The sequence below is a fragment of the Exophiala dermatitidis genome, assembly GCF_000230625.1.
Source record: "Exophiala dermatitidis NIH/UT8656 unplaced genomic scaffold supercont1.5, whole genome shotgun sequence".
Lineage (NCBI taxonomy): Eukaryota > Fungi > Ascomycota > Eurotiomycetes > Chaetothyriales > Herpotrichiellaceae > Exophiala > Exophiala dermatitidis.
Genome location: NW_008751650.1, coordinates 468418 through 494486, shown reverse-complemented (window position 1 = coordinate 494486; position 26069 = coordinate 468418). Strand labels below are relative to the sequence as shown.

Genomic DNA, 26069 nt, shown 5'->3' with positions numbered 1-26069 from the left:
GGTCGTCAGGATGTCTCGAGGGAAGCGTGTTCCGGAATACATGAAAGCACATTCGACCGGTCTGTCATAGTAATATCCGGTCCTTGCCATGAAGGTCGAGTGTGTGTTGGCAAAGGAGGCCTCATCCCCAGCTCAGCTCAGCCGCGCTGCTGCCGCCGGCGTGGCCCTGCAGGTTACAACACCGGCCAATGCTTTTGGACGCAGTCATTGACAGACCAGGGGGCATGCTCACTCAATCAGGTTTTTTTCCAAAGCTGTCTAGCCAGCACGGCCTGCGTGCCCAAGAAACCGAAAGACTGCGGCTGGTTGCGATGGCCGATGCCATCGACATTAGTTTTTGGGTGGTTGCCTTGCATGAGGCCAGGCACGGAAGTATCCATGTCAGATCACGAGGAGCAGCATTTTGCTTGCAACGTATGTTTTGTAGACAGGATACAGCATACAGGATATGTATTCCAACTTGATCCCTGGGGCTCGAGATGAACGGGAAGGTCGAACACTTGACAGTTCCGGGGAGGTTCCTTCCGACAAGGCGAGCGGGCGGGATTTGCCTTCCTCCCACTACTAACACCAACCCCTCCTTCCCGGCACTGGCACTGGCACTGGCACTGCACCTTCATTGGCTGTTCTCCTAAGGCTCAGACTTATTTAGTACCGCGCCTTCAGCCCAAGTATTACTAAGGTAGTACTACAATACTTTGTATATGGACACAATGATAACAATACACCTGTACACTACTCCTACATACCTACTTCACTACCTAATAGTAGGGAGAAATCATCCGTCGACCGCCACTGGCAGTGCAGGGTTTTCGCATTCCGTAGCGCCACGCTAAAAACAGATCCATCCGCCTCCTCTTCTCACCTATATAAGAGTAAACTCGCCGCCACAAACCAAAGCCCTGTCATCATTCGCATGTGCTGTCCGCCGCCGCAAACATAAGAGGTAAACAACTCAGACACGGGGCATTCAATCAGCCATGAGACCAAGACCTTTGGGCTGGCGGTCGACTTTCAGCACTGCCAGCTTGAAACAGCTGTAGCAGTACCGCAGCAGCACTGGGGTCGACGGCGGTGACGTTCCGCGCGACATAGATGTCCTTATTGCCGTTCCAGGCATTCGTCAGGCCTCGAACGGAATCGAACGAAATGTTGTTGACGGACAGCCACTTGACTGGACAGGGACTGCTGAATGGGACGAGGTCAGAGCGAGGAACAGCTTCAGATCTTGGGTCGTCAAAGGGCGAGAATGGGGAGAAGAAGCTGACGGCCTGACCACCTGGTGGAGAGACCCTCGTGGTCGGCATGCTGGTTGACCAAGGAGCCACATTTTGCGGCTCAGTGGCCAAGGGCGATTGAGATGTTGATTGCGGGCTTGCAGGCTCGTAAGGGATAGTACTGCGGTCCAGGTCGTGATGGGCTGCTTCCCAGATGACCCTCCGGCGTTCGGGTTCGTAGTAAATTGACCCGGCTGATGAGTCGGATGATGCCAGCGAGTACGTTCGAGACCGGGATACCAGGCTTAAGTCCCTCTTTGGTTCAACAGGACTGAACTGTGAGGTTTGCTCAATGGCAGCCGGCGCGCGATGCACGTCGTTGGATCGGAAGGATGTTTCGGTGGAGGGCTGAATCTCCGATTTCATACTGGCGTAGCCGAAGAATTGGCGTGACCCGTTGACCGAAAATATAAAGTATACTCGCTCAGCTGTCTGTGCCCGGTCAGCTCACCCTGGATGCTGGATACTCGAGAAGGGGTTATATGAAGAGGGGACTAACCTGGAACGCATGATTCAGTCGCTTGACATGTCGATTAGGAATGAACCACTGGCCCGACTCGAGGCTTTGCGAAAGCGCATCCAGCGAACCACTCTTGATGATGAAATATTTCTTCTTTCCGAATTGCGATCGGTCGGCCTCGGGAAAATGAGACAACTGTTCGGCATCCTGTAAAGGGTCGTTGGGATGCTCGCAGGATATCGCGATGGACCGTTTGTCCATTTGTTTGAGCCCATAGTTGACTTTGGTCGATCTGGAAGTGGCGTCTTGTCGGATGCGACAGTCCAGCCGTCGGCCCTCAAAGAGTTGCGAGGCAGCATGCTCAATGGCACGGAGTCGCGACGATTCGGTGCTGAAGTTGACAAACGCATATTTGGCGTCCGGGTTGTACGAGATGCTGAGGAGATCCTGGCCCGCCGCTTCGCTGAAATAATCTCTCAGGCTCATGACCGTGGCCTGAGAAGGTATGTTGCCAACCCATAAGGCGAAATCACCCCAGTATTTCAAAGTCTCTCTCCGTGGAGAGAGCCGAGCAGCCGACCCAGAGGAGAAGGGCTCTCCGGTCCCAAATTAGCAATGAAGCGGTCTGCATTGAGGAAGAGCTCACCATGCCCGTGCCGGAACGTGTCCATGATCATGTCGAGTTAGCCGCGAGCTGAGCCTGGAGAGGTACCTGCTATAGGCAAATGGTGTCAAGAGTAGTGCTATAGTGCAATCTGGCTTGAATGGAAAGTTTCTGTAGAAAGACACAACAAACCCCAGGGAATGTCCATGGCGAACCGACCTTGATATCAACGTGCTCTTCTGTGGGTGCAGAGCTAAGACGTCCCATCGCTGTACCGATGCCCCGGCCGCCGGTGGAAGGAGGCTCCATATGGAGGTACAGAGGGTCGCAAACCACTACCACTGTCGACTCAAGAAGCGGACCGTGAACCTGACCCATTTGTCAGGGCGCATCAACCTGCCGTTCGCTTTTTGCTGAAACGCGCGTTGCATACCTAGGTCAAGGTCGTAGTCGAGCCAAGAACCTGCGCGGGAATCTGCTCGTGGTGCACGGCGGTCGGAGGAAATCTGCTCAATCTGCTCATCTTGCTCATATCATTGACCCCTGGCCGGATGACGCCGGTTGACGGCTCCGAAGACTGGTCAACTACTGGATGCGGTAAGACTGTATCTGGACTCAACGTCGACTAATTATGAGCAGGCCCACACCCACACAACAATGCGCGCGTTTTGGCCTAGACTTCAAGTTGCCCGTCAACAACAGGCGCAGTACTAGTATCTTCGTGATAGGTGCTGTATCTGCCATCATTGTAGGCGCCGTTGCCGCCGTCGGTGGAGTGCGCGCACACAGCATATCGGAGGTGTAGGAGGAGGATACAACAACTCGAAGGCTGCCTCCAGCCGTTGACCGTCGGCGGAAAAGTGACTCGCGTGCTACGCGGTCTTGCCCCTATTTCAAGGGGATCATTCACCACAAATTCTGTTCAAGTCGACATGTACAGGGTCGAGCATCAGCATTGCTGCTTCAGAACTCTCACATCGCTTAGGATTTTCCGGCTAAATGCACAGGATCCCGATTGTTCCCTCCCGGCTCTTGCAAGCATGGCCGAAAATTGGCTGCGATGCCCTGTCGAGTTGCGCAAGCCCATGCCAGGATGGCCATGATCTTGGCCCTGCTTCGGTGATCAGAATCTGGCGCTGACTAGTAGGTATGATATCCCTTTCGCACCGCATACATGATGGGATCATAGTCGGGCAGGTTAAAAGGACGTGGGAGGGTAGGCGTCGGTACGAAAAGCGCCCATTGGCCGCGCGAACATCATACGGCGAATTAACCGAACGACTCAGATCGATCTGGCTACCTACGCTGGCCGGCTCCGGTTCATATACGCGGGGTGCCTGAAGCTTGCAAAACATTAGTGAGTATAGGCGAGGTTGCGTACCCCCTGTTGAACCGCGTACCCCTTGTACGACCACGCGTCTTGCAGCTTGCAGTAATTGTACCGGATGCATCGCGGAGGATGTGTTTCCATATACTACCTAGGTACGCAATCGCGGTTCTTGACGACACTATGGTACAGATGTAGCTGACTATCGCGCATTGTTTGCCGCATTCGCGAGAAGCCGTTTCGATTGATCGAGTACCGCACTGCGTAGAGCATCGGGTATTCGTCATCCTTGACGGGCCACATCATCAGCAGGATGCCCTGTTCCTTCATTGCCATACACTCGAGACTTCGTAATGAAGTTCGCGATGGAAGGGACGGTTTCCTTCGTTGTATCAGGCCTCTGCCTAACCTCAAGTTGTCAGCGGAAGCCGCTTTTCCCATACTCCGGTCGACACAGCGAAAACACCCCCTGCAGATTGTGAAACTTGACAAAGGGCCCTGTGAGCAGGAGGAAGGCCTTTTGAAGTCGAGAAAGGCGAAGGGCTGCCGCTTGGACAATTTCCACACCACAGATAGCGCAAACAGATCAGACCTGGTCGTGTCGGAAAGCATTGTCTCGTCTGGATACGAGAATATCTGCACAAACTTGGCAGAAGCACTGCAGACCAGACCCATGCCAGTGGAAGCCAACAAAGAGTCCACCACCATACCCGTTGGGGGCGGTGAATATCCCAAAGGGGAAAATCTCAATCAATTCCGTGCACCGACGATTCATTCACTTCCCAGACATTTCAGCACCAATGAGTGGTTGAAGTTAAAAATGCCGAGACAGAGTTTGAACAAGATGGCCATCCGACCCAGTTTTGGTCTTGGGTATCTCGAATAGTATGACTGTCCATATGGGCATCGGTATCGAAGCCGCAAGAGCGGCCGGTGGATAAACTGTTCGGCAGCCGTCTCGATTATATCAGCCAGATTTCCTGACGGAGGATCGGCATTTGGTGCGCCGATTTTGTGGAGTGTGTTACCACTACCAGTATCACTACCAGCTGTGCCAGTATTGCTGCTATCTGCCTAGGTACCTAGATACTGTACACTATGTAGGAGGTATACTAGTAGAGCAATGCACTGGCGGTTGAGTGATTTATTACTGGGTATACAATTGTATATTCAATTCCATGGATGGCTTTTCTAGCAGTGTAATTCGTTCCCGGATCATCAACACCCAAATCATTCCAGATACTAATACTGTATGCGAACTGGGCTTGCAAAAGCATCCGCCGGTCTATGGCCAAATCATGAATGCACGGGGGCTTTCCAGTGCCTCCTTGCTGCTGTTATACCTTCTCGTACACGGTCTCTTCCCTCCTTCTTTCAGCAGTATAACTTACCCTTTCCCCTCCTTTCCCTTCGTTCACTGCAAGTGCAGTGGCGCCAGCTGCCGCCTCTTCCCTCTCCTGCTCCGCGGCCTCTTGCGCCATCATCTCCTTGAGCTCTTTGCAGAAGAAGCTGTTGTCCCGAATGCGGTCTCCGTACTTGATAAAAGCAAAAGGAATCAAGCACATTCCCAGACTCAGAAAAGCAAGCAGACTGCAAGCCCAAGCCACGCCGAGGGACGAGAACATGCGGTTAGAGGCGAGCGGCAACAATGCGCCGAATATACTGCGACACGTACTGGCTATTCCCTGAGCACTGGCCGCAAAAGTCATATATGAGTCGCTCAAGTAGTTCAGCAAGGCCATGAAGATAAGCTGGAAAGCCATGCCAAATGTCACACCAGACGCCACAGGTGCCAACCAATGCGTACCAGGTTTCGCGCTCCAGCCGATCCAGAGGAGTGACACAACGTACAGCGGTCCGCCGAGACAAGCCAGGGGCAATCGTCGGTATTCCTCTTGGTGAGCCCATTTTGCTTTTCGCTTCTGCGCCTTGGCCAAGTACACGTCCCAGCCCAGAAAGATGGGTGCTGCAAAGACAGAACCAAGGCCGATGGGCAGGAATGCCAAACCTGAAACGCCCCATGACCATCCATACACCGAATCGGGCCCTTGGAAGATGATCGGATATGCTTCGAAATAGAGGTAGAAGATACCGTAAGCCAACGCACAGTACGCACACGTACACATGACAATCACCTCGTTGAAGAGCATGCGATAAGGCCGCGTCATGACCACGGTCACCACATGTCGGAACGTTTTCTTCTGAAGGTCCGTCTTGGCAATGATATCCTGGTCGCCAGTCTCCTGGCGCAGCTTCTTTGCCTTCCGACTCAGAAGGACGGGTGCATAGCTTTCAGGCATCAATGCAATGACAGGTATCATTGCTGCGGCAAAAATCGTCGCGACCCCAAATACCCACCGCCACGTCGTGTTCTCGGAGATAAACCCTGATATGGCGGGCGCCGCCACAGGACCGAACGTGGTAGCGACCATGAACCATGCCATACTTACTCCCCTTTCTCGTGGGTCATTGTAAATGTCCGCGTACAGTCCACCCACAACGGAGATGGGACCAGAGAACCCAATGCCGCACATGAACCGGAAGAAGAGCAGGGCCGGCCACATGGGCGCCACAGCGCAGGCCAGTGTGAATATCGTCGCCAGGCAGAAGAACCCTAGGATGACGGGTTTTCGGCCATTATTCTCAGAGAGAGGAGCGCAAATGGTGGGTCCAACGACATAGCCGGCCAGAAAACACGAGATCGGAAGGGGAAGCTGAACCTGATCAGTAATGTTGAAGTCTGCCGCAATGAAAGAGATCGCTCCGCTTGGTAAAGAAGAGCCCAGGGTGCTATTGATGACAGCAACTATGCCGGTGACGAATATATACAATTTCTTTCGCCGCGGCCAATTATAAGGATTGTCAGGGTCCGTCGAGCTGAAAGATATTATCTTCTTAGGGTCAACCTTCCCCACTTCCAGTTCATCGGGTGCAAGAGACGGTGGATGTTCATCCACACAGCTGCCGTCGTTGTGAGCATTGTGATCTTCTGGCGAAGGAATGGCCTGGTTTTGCGGTGATGGGTCTTCCGCCGGGTCTGAAGTGCCGTGCACCGACTGCCGAGCTTCGTCCGGCGAGCTCAGGCCCATAGTCCAACTTCATGTGCAAGACAAGAGAACCGCTGTGGGCAAAGCAGAGAAGGACGCCAACAGAGAGCAACTGGGGAAAGCGATTGAGACAGAGAGGGCATCATGGGGAATATAAAAAATGCCAATTCTGCCGGAGTGGTGCAAAACGTCAACAGAACGGTGTAATATTCTTGGAGCCCTGGGGGATCCAATTGGAAATGCCAAAAGGAAAGGCCGATCCACCTCTTGGGACCTTGAAGCCATTGACACGATGCTTCATAGGGCGGACTTCAAAAGAACTGGTCTCAACTCGGTTATCACGGCAGAAAAAGGATGAAGTCAAGAGGAGATGCAGTTGGAGTCGGGCCACAATAGCCGAAAATCGTTGTTGCGATCGTTTCAAGTTGGGGTAGCTCCAGATGGACTACTAAGTCTGAAATGGAATAGCGGGCTGCGACTATGTTCTCATTGAGTAATTGTTGGGCATTGATTGTCAACCCTCTCTATTCACTTTGCCAGACATGCTCTGCGGCCCGCATCCCCCTCAGCCTCTTGCCGGACTTGAACTTATACATCCAGAAAGGCGAAGTGCGTGAGTATGATTGCAGGATATGGTTGAGCAGCCTTGGTAGTGGTCAACCTCCAACAGACGAGTCGCCCTGAAGTTGAGGTGGACGTACTCCTAGTTCCAGGGGCTTCCACAGCACGCTCTGGGTTCTGTATACCATCGAGGCCAGCTTGCTCGGCGGAACGTTGCTGCACTGTCAATGGAAGAGAACCGCTTGTTGGAATTGACACCTATGTCTTCTTGGCATGAGACGTAGGGCAATCCACGAGAGCCGTTTCAAAGTGCAAATAACCAAAACCAGCTTGGAATATGAGTACCGTCAAATCTCCCGATGCCGAACGCCATGCTCCAAGTGTACACAAGCTTCGAAATTTTCCTGCAATGCCCGGGCCATTCTGTCCTGTGGTCCTTCATATGTCATGATATCGGTCAGCAAGCTGATCCCTGCCGTGTCACTCTGTTGGTCATGTTGCAAATAGGGTAGGTATCTGCCCCGACACACCCATTTGATGCAAGGCTGTCATGATCCATGCCCTGCAGCTGTCGCAGTCACACCGGTCGTTGTAATCGTTATCCGGCCTGCTGCTGAGCGACTGTTGAGCCAGCTATTGAGCCAGGTAAAGAGGGTGCAGATTTGCTTCCATAGGGTTGAGCACGGATCGCGCCGTAATGGACAAAAGCACCCTTCGTGCTCAGCTAGCCAAAACACATGAAGTTTTTCCAGCCACGACTTCTCGAATTCTCAACTTTGCGATTCATTCTTAGATCTGCGAATTTCTCACCGTTCGGCCCAAGAAGCGAGTCGAATTCATTTGTCGGTGGACTTGACATGGACGCCAGAGTTGCCTTCTTCTTGGAGTTAATGGCAGATGAATAGACATGAAGTTTGGCAATAGGATTCTGTCCTTTGTCGACAGACAGGGGCACATCTGGCTCGACTGTCCCACTGTTTTCATCAATTGCGCCCAAGAGAGTTTGTGGAGGTGATAGTCGTCGCGGTCGCGGTGTCGATGTACTACTATACATGGGCGGCGGAGCGGCCACTGCTTTGGAGACCGATGGCGAAGAAGATGATGATGATATCGAGCTCGAGCTTGACCTGGAGGAGACATATGTGCTCGAAGACGACGTACTATGTATTGAGTCTGGCGGGGAGGGCGTTCGAGAGGTCGGCAAGCCGAAAGCTTGGGTTGCACGGGGCGCCATGGTCGGCTTTGCTAATGTTGGCGACTCCAAGAAACGCGTAGTGCTCGAAGGCAGCTCACTACATGGTCACCATGAGTTTCAGAGGCGGTCTGATACCGAAGGCCGAGACTGGGCTGAGCCGGCTTTACATAGAAGTGAAGTAAAAGGATGAATGCATGATGAGGCGGAGAATAAAGATAGAAGTCATCGCCTGCGGTGGTGCAAGTGACGGAGAAGGCTGACCACAGTCGCGCTGAAAACAAACCTCACACCCTGCGCTACGCGGTCCTCTCGAATCCTTCTACCTTCTCTGCACCATTCACTGCGAGTTCGACACCGTTTGTCGATCTTCCTGAGTCTCCGCCCGCTTAGATTCGCGGTGCATCCCCGGTTCTGCTCGCCTGCAAATGCGATCGACGCCACTCTCTCTACTGATTGGGCCACGCAGGCTGTCAAAGCCCGAAAATTCGACGGAGCTACATGATCCAGCCCAACGGCAGACGAAATATTGGGCGTTGCGCAACCACTAACGAATGGGTATGAAAGCCACGTCGCTCGATGGGGAATTGATGTCCATGCCTAGACTGGCTCCTGACCCTGAGGACGTCTTCAGCCATACGAGCTAGACAGTCGATCGAGTCGATGACGAAAAGTGGCTGCTAATCCTTGCAAAAGTCAAGCGGGCAAATGCAGACAAAAAGCAGGGGTAAGATCGCTTTCGGAGAAACAGATGGACCTGTCCAGCGAAGCATGGTACGATCGTCGAACTCCTTCTACGATCGGGCCTCTGCCAATTGGTGGTTGAGAACATAAAGGACCAAAAGCCGAAAGTCAACCAGTCAGGAACGGCACTTTGCAGGCAAATGCCTGTACTATCAATAAGACGGAGGAAGTAATATGTTGCTGACGTCTCAATGGAAAGGTTTGTCGATGCTACATACAGGCTTCAGCAACCTCGGCTTGCTCACTGCCAGTGCCACATTGGACTCAGAGGCCGCCATTGCCATATCCCTACCTATGTACTTCTTGGATCAGAAACTGACTCAGAGGAACGGTAGGTGAAGGGCGACTGACTGGTATCAGGCGCACCGGTGAAAGGCTAGGCACACCCAGGGCTTGAGAGGAATGACTGTGGGATTGGAGGAAAGCATGCTGCAGGGCAAGCATGCAGCAGAGCCCTCACGCTATGCAAACAGCGAGCCCGGGCCTAGGAGAGCCAGCACAAGTAGCGATGAGAGGTGCTCCTGGCTTGGTCTGTATGCATATGAACATTTTGTGAACTGTTGTGTCGCTACCGTCATGATTCCTTTATTGAGAGGGGCGTCGTTGGCCATTGCTTGTTGTAAGGTTGCGACTTGGAGTTGGTGGTAGAGACGATTCACCCCGGATTCTTCGGCAAAATGTGGTGCCGGTCCGGAGTCTTGTTAAGTCCCTGGTTGTTTAGTCCAGAATCAGTCTGCGGCCTCAAACATCACCACTTCAAGTCCTGGCATGTCGATGGAATACATATCTCTCCATTGCAAACGCGCATCCACTAGACCTCGCAAGACTGCATTCTATACTACCCATTCCATGTGCTCACGATAGCACTGCAATTGCGACCGAGCTCGCCTTTTCCCGCGGGGTGCCGACAGCACACTGAACCGGCCAGCCAGAGCCCAGCGCAACAATGGCCCGCCCGCGCCGCACATCAGCGGCCTCCGACCTCAGTTCCGTCCTGGACCCGAATCAGGTACGTAGAACCAGTCTCTACCTTGGAGTTTGTCTCAACCGGGAACCAAATCAGTTGACGAGAGAAACATGAGAAAGGACAACAGGAACTCGGAAGCATGTACGATTTTCTGGCCAAAGTAGTACTGCTAGGCCCTTCAGGCGCAGGCAAATCATGTCTCCTACACCGGTTCGTCAAACAAGAATGGCGCGTGCTATCATCCCAGACAATCGGGGTGGAATTCGCCTCCAAAATCGTCAAGGTCGGCTCGGGCCCCACGCGGCGACGCATCAAACTGCAGCTCTGGGACACGGCGGGCACCGAGCGTTTTCGCTCCGTCAGCCGGTCGTATTATCGTGGCGCTGCGGGCGCGATTTTGGTCTACGACGTCGCCAGCCTCGCGAGTTTCAACGCCCTGCCGACTTTCCTCAGCGACGCCCGCGCCCTGGCCAGTCCGAACTTGACTGTCATTTTGGCTGGGAATAAGGCGGATTTGGCGGAAGATAAACAACAAGCAACGAGACCGCAGGCGGCGTCGATCACGAACAACTTCATCAATAATACAGATACACATACTACACCATTCTCTCAAGTGGACCATAATCTTACACCCTCGGCCTCGAGCGCGTCAAGTAGACAATCATATTTCCCTTTCGAGTCCAGTGGGACGGGAACAGGAGTTTTGTCGTCCTCGACACGCTCGCGCGGCGACTCGATCAGCCAGTCCCTCCACGCTGGGAAATGGACCGCCACGACGTCCAGCGAGGGCCGAGAAGTGACGCCCGACATGGCGTCGCGATGGGCATCCAAAGTCCACATCCCGGCGACTATGGAAGTCTCAGCCTTGACAGGCGAGAACGTCGACGAACTCTTCGCCCGCCTTGCCCGCATGATCCTTACAAAGATTGAATTGGGCGAAATCGACCCGGACGATCCCGCCAGTGGCATCCAATATGGTGATGGCGGGGGTCTTTGGGGGGATGGCTCGAGCACCCGCTCAGGCACCGTGGTCGACGATGGCCGAGGAAGCACGCTCAGGAGACGGAGAAGAAGAGGTGGAGCCGCAGATCGGAGCGGTGTTCTCTCTGGCCTGAGGGAGTGGGAAGATGTCTTCCGCCGGCCCGCTTCTGGAGGCGGTCCGCGCTGCTGTTGAAGCCTGTCATGTCTCGTTCAAGTTTGTCTTTGGAATGTCCCGAATAGAGGGACTCGTGGCTCAGGCTGTGTCCACCAAATTTTGGATTTGAAAGAATTGTGGCTACATGCGGAAAGAAAAGGAGCAAGCGCAGGAGTTCACGGTTCTTGGGCCAGCACACCGTTGTGTGTGTATTTTGTTTTTTCATTCTTGGGATCATGGCAATGACCTATAGCTTTATGCGTCCTTGCGCTGGTCCGCAGCGGGTGCAACTAATGTCTAAAACTTCAACTTTGAGCAGAGCAAGAACCTGCCTAAGCGATCTGCTCTGCTTCTTCATGAATTCTGTTTGTCCACAGCCATGGACATCTCCCCGTCGACGCCCTGTCCTCGGTCAACCTGAGGCCCAAGCTTCTCACAGATCTCCGCGAACTCGACCTGCTTCTGCAAATACTGAGCCGCACTCAGGGCCTTCATAATAACTGCTTTGTTCCTCTCTGTCGTGGCAGCGCGGAAACTCCTAACCAAAAATTCGGACAAAGTTGCGACACTCCAGTCTTCAGGGATATCTTGCAGGATTTTCAAGGGGTCGAAAAATGCCGCAAATTTGCCGAGGAGATGGCTTGCACGTTCAAGGCGGTCTTCCTCGTCTTCAATGATGAGAAATTCGTGGAGCAAAAAATCAAAGAGCTCTTGCTGAACTTCCCTTGGAGGAAGGGCGCTGGCGTCGACTGTGTGAGCGGACGCCGGGGCCGGTCCGCCAAAGTAGCAGTATCGTGTTGCACTGTCATAGTCACCCAGCCCGTGAGTTAAAAGACGCAGTGCTTCCTTGTGACGGCCTTGCCTGGCATCGAGGATGATCGACTCGGAAACAAGGTAGGAGGAGAACGGCGCCATGCGTTCAAGAACCATAGGGACCGAATAAGTCAGTTCTTTGCTTGCCACGCCGGTTGATGCATAGGAACCACTCCCAAGGAGTTGTAGAAGTCGCAGGCGAGACTGCCACCATGACTCTGGAGGTGCATTTTGGTGAATGAAATCGAGATAGGTGGGCTTCGGTGATTCCAGAGCTCGATAAGTCGAGTAGCTCTCAGCAAGCGATGTTCGAGCCTCTTCGGAGCCTTCCAGGACCGTGAGAACCGAATCAAGGTAGTAGCCAATGAGATCATCGGCATATTTGTCCAGGTGCTTTCCGAAGACCAGATGCTCTAGGTACTGCTGTACCGCTGCAGGCGCTCGGTCCTTCAGAAGTGCAACGATGTGTTGGGGGTCGAACTTAACCCTTGCATTGTCGTCGGTGAATAACTGAATCGCCAGGCTGGGATTCCGCTGTGCTAGCCAAAAAGCATAGTCCTGCACGACGTTGGCATCACGGACAAGCGTCAGATACCGTCTCATCTGACCCTCAATGTATTCCGTGTTTGAACCGTAGTCGGCATCCTTCTCGCCTTCGAGTATTCTTTTCCATGTTCTCAGCACATCACGAGCCTGCTTCCTGCTCTGGTAAAGACGACTGAGCACAAACAGCCGATCATGCTCTTCGAGAAGGCGAATGGCACGGTCAAAATCGCCCTTCCAATTGTCAACGACATTGTTCAACTTGGCCCGAACCGACCGCTGTGCTGGACTGTCTGCTGGCAACACTCGGTCGAGGTAAAGAAGCACATGAAGTAGGCCAGCATCCACGGAGTCAAAGACATGCTTGTCATCTGTAATGCTGCCGTAGCCTCGCTTGTCCTGCCACAGCATGAGAAAGTGCCTCATCATCATCCAGAACTCTATCGGGGCAGTCTCAAACTGCAGGATTGAGGGCAGGAAGTCTTGTAGGAGATCATCAATCCCTTGATGGAGCCAGATACCCTCGGGCCCATACACAACCTCCGCGGCCAGTGGTGGGGTCAGAAGGAGAACGATTCGAGGATCCAAACCACCATCATGTAGGACGTTTTCAACCGCTCTAAACATCTCCTCAAGGATTGTACCGGCTGAGACCTGGCTCTCGAGGTGAAGGAAAAGGATCAAGCTTGCTTTTTGTCTGATATAGTTAAGCGTGAGGAATTCTGTCTCGTCGTGTGGCTCACGGCCATGGATACTTGCCAGTAGCCCGAAAATCTGGCTCGGCTTCACATTAGCAGGTTTACCATCAGCCAGACACTGTGCAAGTCGATGTTCCAGCTGACATATCAAAGGGTTCTGGAGTATCATAAGCAAGTCCTTTCCCTGCCAGACAAGATTCCTACTGAAGGCACGACCAAGTCGCTTTGCCAGCTTTGCCTCATCGGCAGCACGTTTTTGGATAAGTTCGTTCGACGTGTCGTCAGACACAGTCAAGGGCTGGCTGTCAAACAAAGCACGTTCTTGCTCCAGTTGCTCGACCGCCGATCTCGTCCGCTCGTCATCTTTGAGAGCTTCGTCCTCATTATCGACTGCTGGCTTCGTGGTGGACAAGGGCACAAGCTGCAAAAGATCCCCAACCATACGGAAGTAGTGCCGATGAGTGCTCAGTGTATGGCGAAGACCGGCTTGAGCATTGGCTACCGTTTCAGAGGGCAATTCAACAAGACTTCTTGGATGTAATAGTTCGGAGGCGTTTTCCAATCTCTGTATCTCCAATCGGCCGGACGGGCTGTCAGTCTGGCGAACCAATGCAATAACGACGGGACTTTCATTCTCCGGCATCACGGGAATTTCGTGTTCTGGGACCCAGAAGTTGTCCACTAACAGATCCTCTGGATATGCTTCGAATTCGATTGTTCCTCGGACGACATCACCGTCTAGATTCACAAACATACCCACACCAGGTTCTGACTCACTCGTGCCAGTTGTGAGCATAAATTCAGTAGGAAATGGCGACAGTATGTGAGGTCTCAGGCGTTTTGCAGCAGCTTTGCTACCAGTATCCGTGGAGACTTTGGCTTGAGGTGCGTCCGTTGAGGCACGAGGACGTGTCCTCGTCTCTCCCGTTGCCTCCCCATTCCCGCCAGAGGACGTTACGCCAGGGTCGGGAGACAGGGGCGGGACGGAACCTTTGGCGACCCCACCTGACTCGGCCTCTGGTTGATGCTGTGGCAGTTCATCGCGCTCTTTCGAGGCCGGCGTGGTGAGATTTCCCATGCTTGTACTCCGACCATGCCCGCTCTGGTCCGTTGTAGGAAGCAACCGTACGGGTATCCCGGCATCGCTGGCAGTATTTGTTTCGTCTGGTTCGGCAGAAGAGATAGGAAACAGAGGAATTTTCTGCTGATGCTCGACGTCCAACAGTGCATAGCTAGTATTGTCGGCCACACAAGCAATTGTGTCTCGCCTGCTCGATTTTAGACACCCAGGATATTCAATATTATTGCGGATTGCTTTCAACCGCTCGCCCACCCTGACTTGTAGTATTTTCCGTGCAGTCGCGATCATGACCACCTGCCCTTCAGGGTTGTCCAAGTCCTCGTTCTCGTCGATGCCGCCAATCCATTGCACTCCTGTGGGCTCCCTGTTGGGAAACGCCGGACTGAACTCCGGCAGAGAGTAGAATGAAACAACTCCATTGCAAAGCACACACGCTTTCAGCGGGCCGGGGATGAGAAGTATCTGCTGGATGCCGGGCGCATTGCCAGGATTCTGAGAAGCAGCATGCCCGCTCGGCTGCAGCCGTGAGGCAAGTATGAAAGTCGGCGGTGCAGTGTCCTCCTCCTTACCAGAAGGGATACAGACCAAATGTAGGATTTCGGCGGCAGAGGTCCCAATGTACAGGTTGTTGTCTAGTCTATATTAGAAGCTGAGCCATCGTGCGCAGCGGAGCCTCACCTACTCCAATATTCTACACATGTTATAGAGACCTCTTCCACTCCTTGCTCTGTTGCCAATGGAATATCTTCCAACACATTGCGGAGGACATACGGACCCGGTTCAGGCGGAGAGAGTCGTCGTCGTTTGGCTGCTCGTTCGTCAGCGGGATCGACAGCGGCAGCCATCCCAGCTGCCGGCGTTAGAACAGTGAAGGTCTATTGCTCATAACTGTCACTGGTACAGCAAGTGGTCAAGTCTGCAGCTGTGCACAAGCACCAGCACAGCCAGGGTGGATTGTCTCCCGTTGCAGTGTTCACTTGTGGTTGTAGTACTACTTACAGTTGAACGCGGCTGGAGTTGCGCTTTCTCCGCGTTGACGCGCCGGAGACGTACGAAGCCTCGTCTGTAGTAGTTCAAGGCGAAGTGTTGTCTTCTCCATTGAACTGGTCCCCTTCCGTCGTCTCAGTCTATGCATGACCGCATATCGCGGAGCCTGACCCTACAATCCGGCGGCTTACGCTGGTGCCATGGACACATTAGCTGTGACTGAGGCCGATCGCCTGGGGCCAGAGCACGATGGTCCTCCACTGCAGACCGCGACAGAGGAGCGATCCCCTGGCGCTGGTGAGAACAAATTTCAGAAAGCCCTGGCAGCATGGCGAAGTAGGTCTCCGGCCTCCCTATAGTGATACAATGTACTGATCTCCCAGATATCAATCTTTCGGCGCTGATGCCGCAGCTGGACTCTACTGCATCGGAAATCGTTGCCCATCAGAGAGATGCGTTACTCGAGCGAAAGGAACTGGCTCAGAAGACCAAAGACTTTAGGAAATTGGAGGATGCGGCCAAGCTGACTGAGTACAAGGCGCTGTTGAAGTGTTGGTCATCTTGCAACCTCGTCGCCGAGTCGTACTAACGTTGTACAGCCTACCAAGGGTTCATTGACTTGATCACCGGACATGGAAAGACTGCGTCGTCCGCGTTCCTTCAACTATACCAATCGCTCTCTGATGCGCCTGACCCATTCCCTCTGTTAGAGGCATCCATCGACTCCCTCGTCGCCTCTGAAGATACCGTCCCGAAGCTGACCGCCGAAAACCAACAACTGCTGTCACGAGTCAATAAACTATCTGCACAGCTAGAAGAAACAGAAAAGAAGCTACAAGAGGAGAGTCAGGCCAGAAGCAATGCCGAGGCTGGAACTAGCGTTCTCGTCAAGGAAGTGGAAGAGAAGTGGGCAAAGGTATTGGAGGAGAAGCAAAACAACTGGGTTGCGAAGGAGCGAAGCCTTGAAGAGAAAGCCGAGAACCAAGAAAGAGTAATGAAGGAACTGAAGGCCAGCTACGAGGTCTCGCAGAGGCTGCAAGAAGGCTCCGTTGAACAGGCCGCGTCCAAAGCCGCAAGTGTGGAGTTGGAAATGATCAGTTCGGAACTCGAGAAGACAAGTGCTCGCCTTGCGGAAATGGAGGCTCGGAACGAACAGCTGCGCGTGGACCTTGCTCGAGCGACGTCACAGAACGCGAAGAGCCATGATGTTGAAGATGACCCTTTGTTTCAACGTTTGCAATCCGAAAATTCCTCGCTCCTGAGGAAGATTGAACAAGCACGCTTCGAGAGAGACAGTGAGAAACGTAAATGGGAGGATAGGCTCCGTCAAGTGGAAAGACAACGTGCACAACTTGCGGCCGACAACGACGATCTACGCGCTAAAGTCAGCAAATGGTCAGACTACGAGGACCTCAAAAGAGAGCTGGATACCCTCCGGTCGATTGAACTGTCAATTGAAGGCGACGACGATGAAGCTGAGGTGGGTTCGGATGATGTAAAAGAAAACGGCTCGAAGCAGTCCTTGGAACAGCTTCTACTCGCACGGAATAAAAAGCTAAGCAACGACCTGACATTACTTCGAGTCTCCTATCAGGACCTCCAAGCCCAGTACGAGGATCTTCAAGAAGAGCTCTCTCGCACCAATGCAGAACTGGAGAAATCCCAGAAGCTGGCGTCGACGTTAGAAAACGATCTGCTCCGGGTACAAGAGGAAGCTGCAAATGCGCTTCCATCCTCCGGAATGTCGGTGGCAGGCACCTATGTCTCGCGACATCCCACCAGCTCATTGCGTCGAGGCAGGGCTTCACCAACTTCTTCGATCATCTCTGGTTACGAGGTGCAACCTAGAGGCAGCACCCTCGAGTCATTGCGGGCCGGCGAGCCAGTTGGAGGAGGATCTGGTATTCTCCCCATGATCCAGGCTCAACGCGACCGGTTTAAAGAGAAGAATCAGCAGCTTGAGGAAGAGCTCGCCAAAACATATGCTACGGTTACATCCCTCCGACAAGAGGTTGCCTCGCTGCAGAAGGATAACCTCAACTTATACGAGAAGACAAGATATATCTCTGCATACAGCCGAGGACCGACCACGACGTCGTCTTCCTCATACTCCGGTGCTCCTGGACATACCGCAGTATACACTTCGGACGACGCCACTTCGGACCGGTGGAAGTCGCAATATGAAGCCAACATCTCCCCGTTTGCCGCGTTCCGTGGCCGCGAGGCTGCTCGAGCCTACAAACGCATGAGTTTCCCAGAACGGATCATATTCTCACTCACGCGAATTGTTCTTGCCACAAGGACATCGCGCAACCTCTTTGCTGCATATTGCGTGGCCCTCCACGTTTTGGTTTTCCTAATGCTCTACTGGATGGGCACCACGGACGTGGAGCGGAGTGCCGTTCGCCTGGGGGAAGCGGCCGCCGTTGGGGCTGTAGGAGGGCGGTCTCCTGACTCTCACGGCGCGGACTGGCACCAGGAAGACTTTGGATAGCATCTGCCGATATTGCTGTGACCATGAGCAGAATGCTGCTCCCTTCAGCGACGCTACAGTACATCTGACACCTAACATTCCTCATTTTGCCACTTCCTCGTCCACCGAGCTCTAGTCTGGATTACTGATCAACAAGACCCTTAGATCGGTAGATGAAGCTCTCTCGCCTGCAGCTTATCCAATCTGCCGGAAGTGGTCGCATCGAGAGGAAAATCAGTCGCAGTCGTCGCTCGTTCCGCCTATTTCCCATGCTGAGGGGTTCGTCAAGGCTAAACGCCGGAGCTTGAATAGAGGTTCAAACTATGCGATGCCGGAGTTAGTCCCGTGAAATTTGAGCCGATGCGGACTGTGCATATCTCTTTCATTCCGGCAGTTCCAGAACAGGGCCAAAAGTAGAGACTGAGATTCGCCTTTCGGGCAGCGTGGAACTATGTTTCAGGCGAGCGTTGGATATGGAGACGGGTTAGACAAGCTCGGTGGGCAGCGATCTCTGCGGGTTGGGGTGCGCATGTCCTGTGCGACTTCTTGTACACTGTATAACTTCATATCTAGCGTCCGTTTAGTGGTTCCCAGAGCTACAGTTGAGTTAGGACCCATGATATAACGCGCGATCTATAGGGATGAAACATAGGGCGAGGGGCTATAGCGTGCATGTTGACGAGAATCGTCCGACACAAGTCACCCAGAGGATGATATGATGATATTGCATTCTGCCGTGCGATGAGGTGCAAGGCTCGCACTCAGGAGCAGGAGGCGCCGATGGAAATGTTCCATCTTTCGTCGACGGCGACATCGCTTAGAAAACAAGAGATTAGGCGGAGAGAAGACGGCACTGGGGGGCATCGAGAGGGCTGTTCGCCGCGTGTCGGACTTCCATTGCCGCGCTTAATCAGGCTGACCGGCGCCAGATTCCAAACACGTCCAGCGCTGCACACTGCACGAGCAGTTCAATCCATGGCGATACAACTGTATGCAATCCTATGCCCTTTATGATCCGCACCCAGAGGATTGTCGAGCTCCGACGCCGCGTTACGGTCGCCTAAGCGCGCCGCGACACAGTCAGAATCCTGCACTTGCGCCTCCTTCGTCGCGATTCCTCCCTGTCAGCCGAAGACGAGTTGGAATCAGTTGCCGGCGACGGACCGTCGGTTGCTGCTCGTGAAAGCCGCAAAGACGGCACGCAACACCCTCAAGTTCCCCGGCGCAAGGATCAATTCCCGTCCAACTCCCTGCCGCAGCTGCAACTGTACACGGCCAACAGCCGGGCCTTGCACTGCTTGCTCTGCTTGCACCTAATGCGCGTCATGCGTTGGTACAATGGCGAAGCAAGAATCAAGAGCTCTGCCTGGCTGGGCAGCGGTTGCAATGGCGGCTATACAAGGACGAGATGGATTGGGAAGACGAGTAAGAGCCCAAGCCTGGGGTAAGGGCATGGAGCCGAGCTGTCAAGATGGTCAAACCGCAACCAAGCATCCACCCCCGGCGGCAGGGTTTCTGAAACGAACCACAAGACTGGTCAATCAATCTAGCAGAGACCCTCTGGCTCGTCTGCAAGGGTGGTGTTGGTGGGTGTTGGGTGTGAGCGCCAATGCGCGTCTTCTATTCTTGTCCTCCACGACCCCATGTCGATCTAAGAAACGGCTGGGCCAAATCTCCCCTTGCCGCCTCGTGTTGCCCTCGATGCCACCGAACCATCATCCACCCTTCGATGGCCCAATCATGGAGAGCTGACCGCCGAAGATAGAAACACCGCCCCTACCTGAGGCTACCTCCTGCCATCCTGCAGTCCAAATGAGCAGTGGCCTATCTTTTGTCGAGATGGACAGTCCACTTCGAAATGTCATATATGATGGCGGCTGGTCCCAGACAAGGACCACGGCTGTTTCCCTGGTTCCTTCTCATCATATACAGTTCAACGGTCCAACTTGGTCCAGCCCTTTCATAGTTCCTTCCGTTTTCTTTTTTCCCAGTCTCAGCAAGACCTGCCGGCCAGAGTCTACCGTTCAATAATACTACCGGTAATATCTATATCGTCCCAGTTCTTTACTCTTCAACCGTCACCATGAGACACGCTGCGTGGCTGCTCGCCTCACTGGCGACCACAGTTCTTGCTGCTCCAACCCCGACCAAGAGGGATGCCGCCACAAGTACTACCTGGACTCCCACGTTAGCAGGATACTTCGACACCGTCTACAAATACATTGAAGAAGTCAAGCGTTCGAATGGATCTGGGCCTACCTGTGACCTATCCAAAGCCAAGATGCCCACCGGCACCGCTCCCTTACCAAGTCCTGACGGCTTGACGCTGGCACACGTTGCTGTCGGACGAGGTGTTCAGGTATGCTTGAACCCCCGTGGACAATCTTGTTCCTGCTAACAAACATTGGCAGAACTATACTTGCGCAAATTCCACCGCCACTCCCGCCGCTGTTGGCGCCGTCGCCAGTTTCTTCAACGCCTCCTGTGTGGCCGCGGACTATCCTGATCTGCTCGAGCTCATGCCTGGCGTCGCCTTGGAGTTCCCTGTTCCTACGGGCAACAGTCTTCTCGAGCCGTCCGCTCTCGGTCTCTCCAGTCACCACTTTTTCTCAAACACCACCACGCCTGTCTTTGCTTTTGATGTTCCCACGGGTCCGCAATTGGGCACTGTGACGGGACAGAAAGTTCATGATTGTCCCGCCCCAGTCAATGCTGTTGTTGGGCCCAATGGTAAAGGAAATGGCGCCGTGGCATGGTTGCACATCACTGCTCGGTCTACCACTATAGGCAACATCAAGGCCGTCTACCGACTCAGCACGGCTGGAGGCAGTCCGCCCGCAACATGTGCCGGCCAACCAGCTGCCTTTAGCCAAGACTACTCTGCTATCTATTGGTTTTGGGAGTAAAGGGAGGAAATGCACATGATTCTGAGGGCGGCCTGCGTCGCATTTTTTTGTAGAAATCGGCGTTGGGGAAAGGCTTTTCTTCTGGTAACAGATACAATTGTTGTGAGACATGGTTCAATCACTACCTAGGTATTGAACATCTCCTGCATGGTCTGGGTAATCAAAAACCTGGCAGTACATAGCCAACACAGTTTATCGACAACAAAACGCTCCAAGACGGGGACCAACACATGGCTGGAAATGCCTACCTAGGTAACAGTTATGGGCCGGGGTGGTTGGTGGTACAGTGGCAGTGGCAGTGTTCAGGTGCCAGGGCGGCTCTGGACTCTTTCTTAGCTCAAACTCGTCAAGCGACTCGGGGCGCGTAGGTGGTAGTCGTAGTAGTACTATAAGTAGTACAATGATGTGGTTATAGTTAGTTTGCTGGTGATTGGTGAATCAGGCGAACAACCGTGGCGCTGGCAGGGCGCTGGCAACGCTGAAGTTAGCAATGTGCTTTGAGCCATTGCGGGAGAACCCTATTCGGAGAAATTCGAGAATGAATCCGACAGCCTGATGCAGCCGTCCATCATCATCACTCCTACTACTTTCCCATTTCCTGTCTCATCTACTCGACTCAACCGCATCATACACCTCGCGTTCCTGAAACTATGCCCAACATGCAACCAATGGCAATGCACAAGAAGTACGCCTCTGTCACCACAGCAATGACGCGGTATCTTGTGAGCGCGTGAACGCGTTCGATTGGAATTATGGCCCAACCAGTAAGTACCTAGGTGAATGAAGTGATTGATAATGTAATAATAAAGATAAGGTTCATCTCCGACGTTGTCGATTTCGGTGGAGCCAAGTTCTGGACCATGATGATCGATCTGCTGCGGGTCTGGGGATCCATCAGGCGTGCTCCAGCTCGAACTCCACAGCTTCAAGATGAAACGAAACGAAACAAGCTTTGCGTGAAATTTAAACTCCAAGATCTCGCTGGAGAGGTGGACATTATGGAAGGTTTGCAATGTGAGTGGGTTAGGGAAACGGATTCTGGTATAACGTGTGGTGGCCGCATTCCGATTTCTTAAGGGGAGTTCAACTTCAATCTATGTGAGGCTGCCCAGTTCAAACTATGAAAGGGTTCAATGACGTGCATGTGTGTCTACTGTGCAACTCAATGGGCCAGCATCAGAAGTCGAATTGGACAAGATCGATGTGCAATTGGACAGGACAAATGTTCGCCATCGGTCGCGTCACTTCGTAGGAGACACTCCTCTTCCGTCTCTCATCCGTCATCCGGTAGGTTCGCGTGCTCAGGCTTGGGAGAAAAGGTATAAGTCTCCTGCTCTCCCTCTTCCAGTGGCTCGTTCCCTCTTTCTCCTCGACAGAGTTGACTCGACGCTCATGCCACTGCTTCACATGGGATACCACGCTTCTGCCACACAATGCAGCATCACACTACAGCATACAGCATACAGAAACGACAGGGCACACAGCAGTACACAGGCTGACATAGCCACAGCAGCTACAGTCTCAGAACACACACCTGCAGCAATATACCAGCATTGATCCACAGCAACTCATACGAAGCAATTTCCTGTGGACATTCCTTGCGAGCAACATGCCATAACGTATCCATGTCATAAATCAATGCGCACTCACTCTTACCAGCATCCGACCGCCCAAAGATGCATCATCCATGCCAGGGTGCGGGAAGCTTTTCAGGGAAACGAGCAAGTCTCCGAGGTTGTATTCTCCTGGGTTGGGAAGTACTGCAAGGGCCAACTCCAAGGCACCGTTGACGAAAAGTTTCGTTCGGCGCGACGACTATTGAAGAGGGAATCATGATGCCCGACAATGTCCAAGAGAGCTCCGGGCGGCATTTGCCTTTGGCTGCGAGGCGGCCCATTGCTACGGGGATTCCGGGAAAGAAGACTCTGGAACAAGAAGCTGTCGCACGTCGTTGATTCATCCGTGAGGAATCAGGTCGCTGGTGGAGGCATGAAAAGCGGCGGAGAACCACGTACCGGGTACACTAAGCTGACGGCGGGATAACGAGAACTCATTGATCGATTGACGCAGAACAGCGAAGTGCAGCTGAGCCTTTTACAGCAAAGCAAATTGAACTTGAGATGGGAGCATAAGGAGATGATGAAACTGTTCCCGAGCCCGGGCATCAGGAGAGAGAATCACCGTAGGTGAATGAGTTACTAAACTGGTGATGTTGGCCACGTCGTCCACCCATGCCAGAGGATAGTGCCGGTTCAGAGAGCATGCCTGGCTCCCACTTGGACAGAAAGATCAGAAGCTGAACCGTCCGGTGGTCTCATCATAGGAAGACAGCCTGCCTAGTGTACAGTCATGGGCCGCCAACGTTGACGAACAAAACGAGGCACTTCGGCCAGCTTTGATTGCTTCGTGCACCATGAGCGACCTAGGCGGCACTCATCCACAAGACATTCCTCGCGGCCCTCGACGAGAGCAAGGCGTCCCCTCTTCGAAAATCTATTAGCTGGGAGCCGCTCGCCACGATGGACTTATCCTTCCATGCTCTGCCCAATGCTGCTTACTCACCATAGTTTCCTGGGCTACGGAATGCCGAGTCGCACTTAAACGACGGTCACAGATTAGCAGTGCTGCAGTTTCGAAGCAGTAGACAGCTCGGCATTTCGTTCAGGCCTGACGAGCTTCATACCGCAGTCGACCCCGTCATGGACACATATAGCGGAAGGAGGTACAAGAGGTCTTCCGCGCGCCCAGAGCTTGCCTGATCCTGGACAAGGCGGGCTTGCCGTCCCGAGCCGAATGGCGACCATAACAGCATGGAAGATTGCTTTTTTCTGCCGACAACCCATCACCTCCGCCGCGTCCATCGAAACGTCGATACCAGGCAAACTCATTCCATACAGCAGTGGCGAAGATCAAGCGAACAGAACCCCCACATGATCATCGTTGAGAAAGTTGTGCCGATGAGAGAGTTGTGCGCAGAGTGCAGAGCGGATCTGTGGTGTCTTTTACCTGCTCAAATCAACCATTCGTACAGCATAGTTAAAGGTAATACTAGTCGCTGAGGCCTTTGTGCGCGAAACCACTGCACGCCACGTCTCCCAGGATCCACTGCAGCTCATCCCACACCACCCGATGTCCACCAATCATGCGAAACATCTCCTCGGGCAGGTCCGAGTCTGGCGATCTAACAGTCAGCCTTACCCCTCCGTGCCCCGACTGCCCTGACTATGATTGGATTCCTTGCTCGTCCCCCTCGCTGTCTCTTGTTTTCCAGACCCTGGATTCGCACATGTGTATGTGACACCACGCACAAAACCCTCACAGAAAGACCCTCTTTTCTCTAAACGTGGGGCAAGCATCTGCTGGTCAACTTCAGCTCCGTGTGTATATATACCTCCCTGTGTCTTTTGTTTTCTCCCTCTTCACTCTTCACATCAACATCCAGAAGTCATCAGAGCCCAAAAACCACTGAACTAGCCAAGAACCACAGAAAGAGAATCATCGTCTCTCTTCGAAAAAGTCCAACACTCTACACCACCAAAAGAAAACCAAAACCAACACCACAAAAATGGGTCCTTGCTCTTGTTCCGGTCCATCGAGCTGCCAGTGCGGCTCGTCGTGCAATTGCACTGCTTGCGGTGTAAGTTTATCTACCCATCCCTTCCTCTTTTCTCTCCCCACTTGATCGTCTTGACTCGGTCTGTCTGGTAATCATAATCTAACGGACTTTCGTGGTATAGCACTAAACAAAACCCTACGCGGCTGTGTTCAACAAAAATGCCAGAAAAAAAGAGTTGGGGATTTGGGAGACCTTGTCGGGACATGAACTAAGGGGAGGGGTATAGCAAGCCACGGGCAACAACAAGCGCCTCTTTACCCTTGAGATCTGCCATTTCGGGTACTCTATGGAATGGCAAGCCTGGCTGCCGAGTTGGAAGACAAGCAATTGAGTGGTGTCTGTCCTGGGGGAGGAAAACGGGCAGTACCTGTAGGGGACTGTATATAGGCTTGAAAACGTTCGTTTAGCGCCAACAGATCCTCAAGCCTGAGGCCCCAAATACCGACTCTTTGAATTGGCTTGTTACCAAATCAAATCCTCTTCACTTACATATGGACAAGGACACATTGTAGTATTTGTACAACGTTGTAGTATTGTACCACCTGATCAACAGTAAAACTGGTCTTTGTGTTCCTCTTTGTCCAAGACCGGGGGAGCGGGGATTTTTATCTTAGGTATCTCGACGGCAAAACTTGAACTGGGAGCAACAGTGTTCCTTTGCCAAGACCTCGGCATCCCTGGACCTCGCAGCCTTGTGCCTCGCCTCATTCAAGTCCACTGGCATCACTGCACTGCAGGGGAAGTGCCCAGCTGCAAGCTAGCAAGATGCAGCTACGCCCTGCTTCAATCAGGTGAGATGGGGATGACGATCTAGACTATACTCTCACGGGTCAGTTCTTCAAAAGCATGGCAGAACCGCATAGCCTAGAGTCAACCCGAGACGGAGAATTGGTCTCTCTATCTCTACAGTTTGCAAAGGCGTCGAGCTAGCCATATCAAGACTGCGTTGCCTAATACTCATGCAGTGCATTTTGAACAGCTGCTGCTGTGCATACTGTGTGGATTTTAATTGCTGAGCCTGGCTGCTCTGGCGACGACGCTGGACCTCCCTTCCCCTAACACTCGGCCTCTTTGTTGTATCTTCTGCCATGCCTTGAACCGACAGGAACGACCACACCGAGTGTGCACTGGCGTTCGTATGTCCAGCAAGGGACACGAGCTACACGTTGCCGGCCTGCTCTCGAGGGAATGGGGGGTGGCTGCTAGTACCCAGAAATGGGTAATCCAGTTGCGAATGAGTACCTACCAAAGGTACATGGCATTGCATTGAAGAATATCCTTGGCGTTTCCCACTGCCAACCTCCCGATTTGAAGAAATGGCAAATATCATAGGTGTCTAACTGTGGTATGTACAACGTTGTATGGTATAAGTTTGTTTCGTCTGTCTTGATTGGCTCACGCAGGAGGTACCTTGGCGAGTGCGAGTGAGTATAGCGGTGTGGTAGTCATCATCATGGGGGCCTCGGGCTCCGAGCATCCAAGGCATTATTGATCGAGTACTATATGTTAGATGTTATGTTGTGGAATTGATTCGCTTCGGGTTCTAGACCACAAACGGCTGCCTACCTATGGAGATAGTAGTACTACTATGCACTCTAGCGCGGATAAGATTGGATTAGGGATCCATCCTTTGAAACT

At 53.0% G+C, this 26069-nt stretch overlaps 6 protein-coding genes across 7 annotated transcripts; 3 read left to right on the top strand and 3 right to left on the bottom strand.

The window, feature by feature from the left end:
• Positions 1-974: 974 nt before the first annotated feature.
• On the bottom strand, positions 975-2223 carry HMPREF1120_05776 (uncharacterized protein; the record flags this gene model as incomplete). Its single annotated transcript, XM_009159964.1, has 2 exons — positions 975-1709; positions 1777-2223. The coding sequence occupies 2 exons, from the start codon at positions 2221-2223 to the stop codon at positions 975-977; spliced, it is 1182 nt and encodes a 393-aa protein (XP_009158212.1).
• A 2782-nt stretch (positions 2224-5005) lies between these two features.
• Positions 5006-6757, bottom strand: HMPREF1120_05775 (MFS transporter, DHA1 family, multidrug resistance protein; the record flags this gene model as incomplete). The annotated part of the gene is made up of 1 exon (XM_009159963.1): positions 5006-6757. The coding sequence occupies one exon, from the start codon at positions 6755-6757 to the stop codon at positions 5006-5008; it is 1752 nt and encodes a 583-aa protein (XP_009158211.1).
• Positions 5012-12950, top strand: HMPREF1120_05774. Of its 2 annotated transcripts, none has more exons than XM_009159961.1 (2): positions 5012-10221; positions 10307-12950. In XM_009159961.1, the coding sequence occupies exons 1-2, from the start codon at positions 10159-10161 to the stop codon at positions 11351-11353; spliced, it is 1110 nt and encodes a 369-aa protein (XP_009158209.1). In that variant the 5' UTR covers positions 5012-10158; the 3' UTR covers positions 11354-12950. The 2 variants fall into 2 exon arrangements, with proteins under 2 accessions (XP_009158209.1, XP_009158210.1); XM_009159962.1 differs by having other exon boundaries at positions 10299-12950.
• Positions 11669-15294, bottom strand: HMPREF1120_05773 (uncharacterized protein; the record flags this gene model as incomplete). Its single annotated transcript, XM_009159960.1, has 2 exons — positions 11669-15081; positions 15132-15294. 2 exons carry the CDS (start codon positions 15292-15294, stop codon positions 11669-11671), a joined length of 3576 nt encoding a protein of 1191 aa, XP_009158208.1.
• A 342-nt stretch (positions 15295-15636) lies between these two features.
• Positions 15637-17930, top strand: HMPREF1120_05772 (homeobox protein cut-like protein; the record flags this gene model as incomplete). Its single annotated transcript, XM_009159959.1, has 3 exons — positions 15637-15772; positions 15820-15987; positions 16036-17930. The coding sequence occupies 3 exons, from the start codon at positions 15637-15639 to the stop codon at positions 17928-17930; spliced, it is 2199 nt and encodes a 732-aa protein (XP_009158207.1).
• A 2062-nt stretch (positions 17931-19992) lies between these two features.
• HMPREF1120_05771 (ureidoglycolate dehydrogenase) lies at positions 19993-20815 on the top strand (the record flags this gene model as incomplete). Its single annotated transcript, XM_009159958.1, has 2 exons — positions 19993-20268; positions 20321-20815. 2 exons carry the CDS (start codon positions 19993-19995, stop codon positions 20813-20815), a joined length of 771 nt encoding a protein of 256 aa, XP_009158206.1.
• Positions 20816-26069: the final 5254 nt, after the last annotated feature.

Excerpts from the sequence above, each read along its gene's own strand:
- HMPREF1120_05774 (XM_009159961.1), top strand. The coding sequence starts at position 10,159 with ATGGCCCGCCCGCGCCGCACATCAGCGGCCTCCGACCTCAGTTCCGTC. Across the intron at positions 10,222-10,306 it reads CCGTCCTGGACCCGAATCAG|GAACTCGGAAGCATGTACGA; the intron begins GTACGTAGAACC and ends AAAGGACAACAG.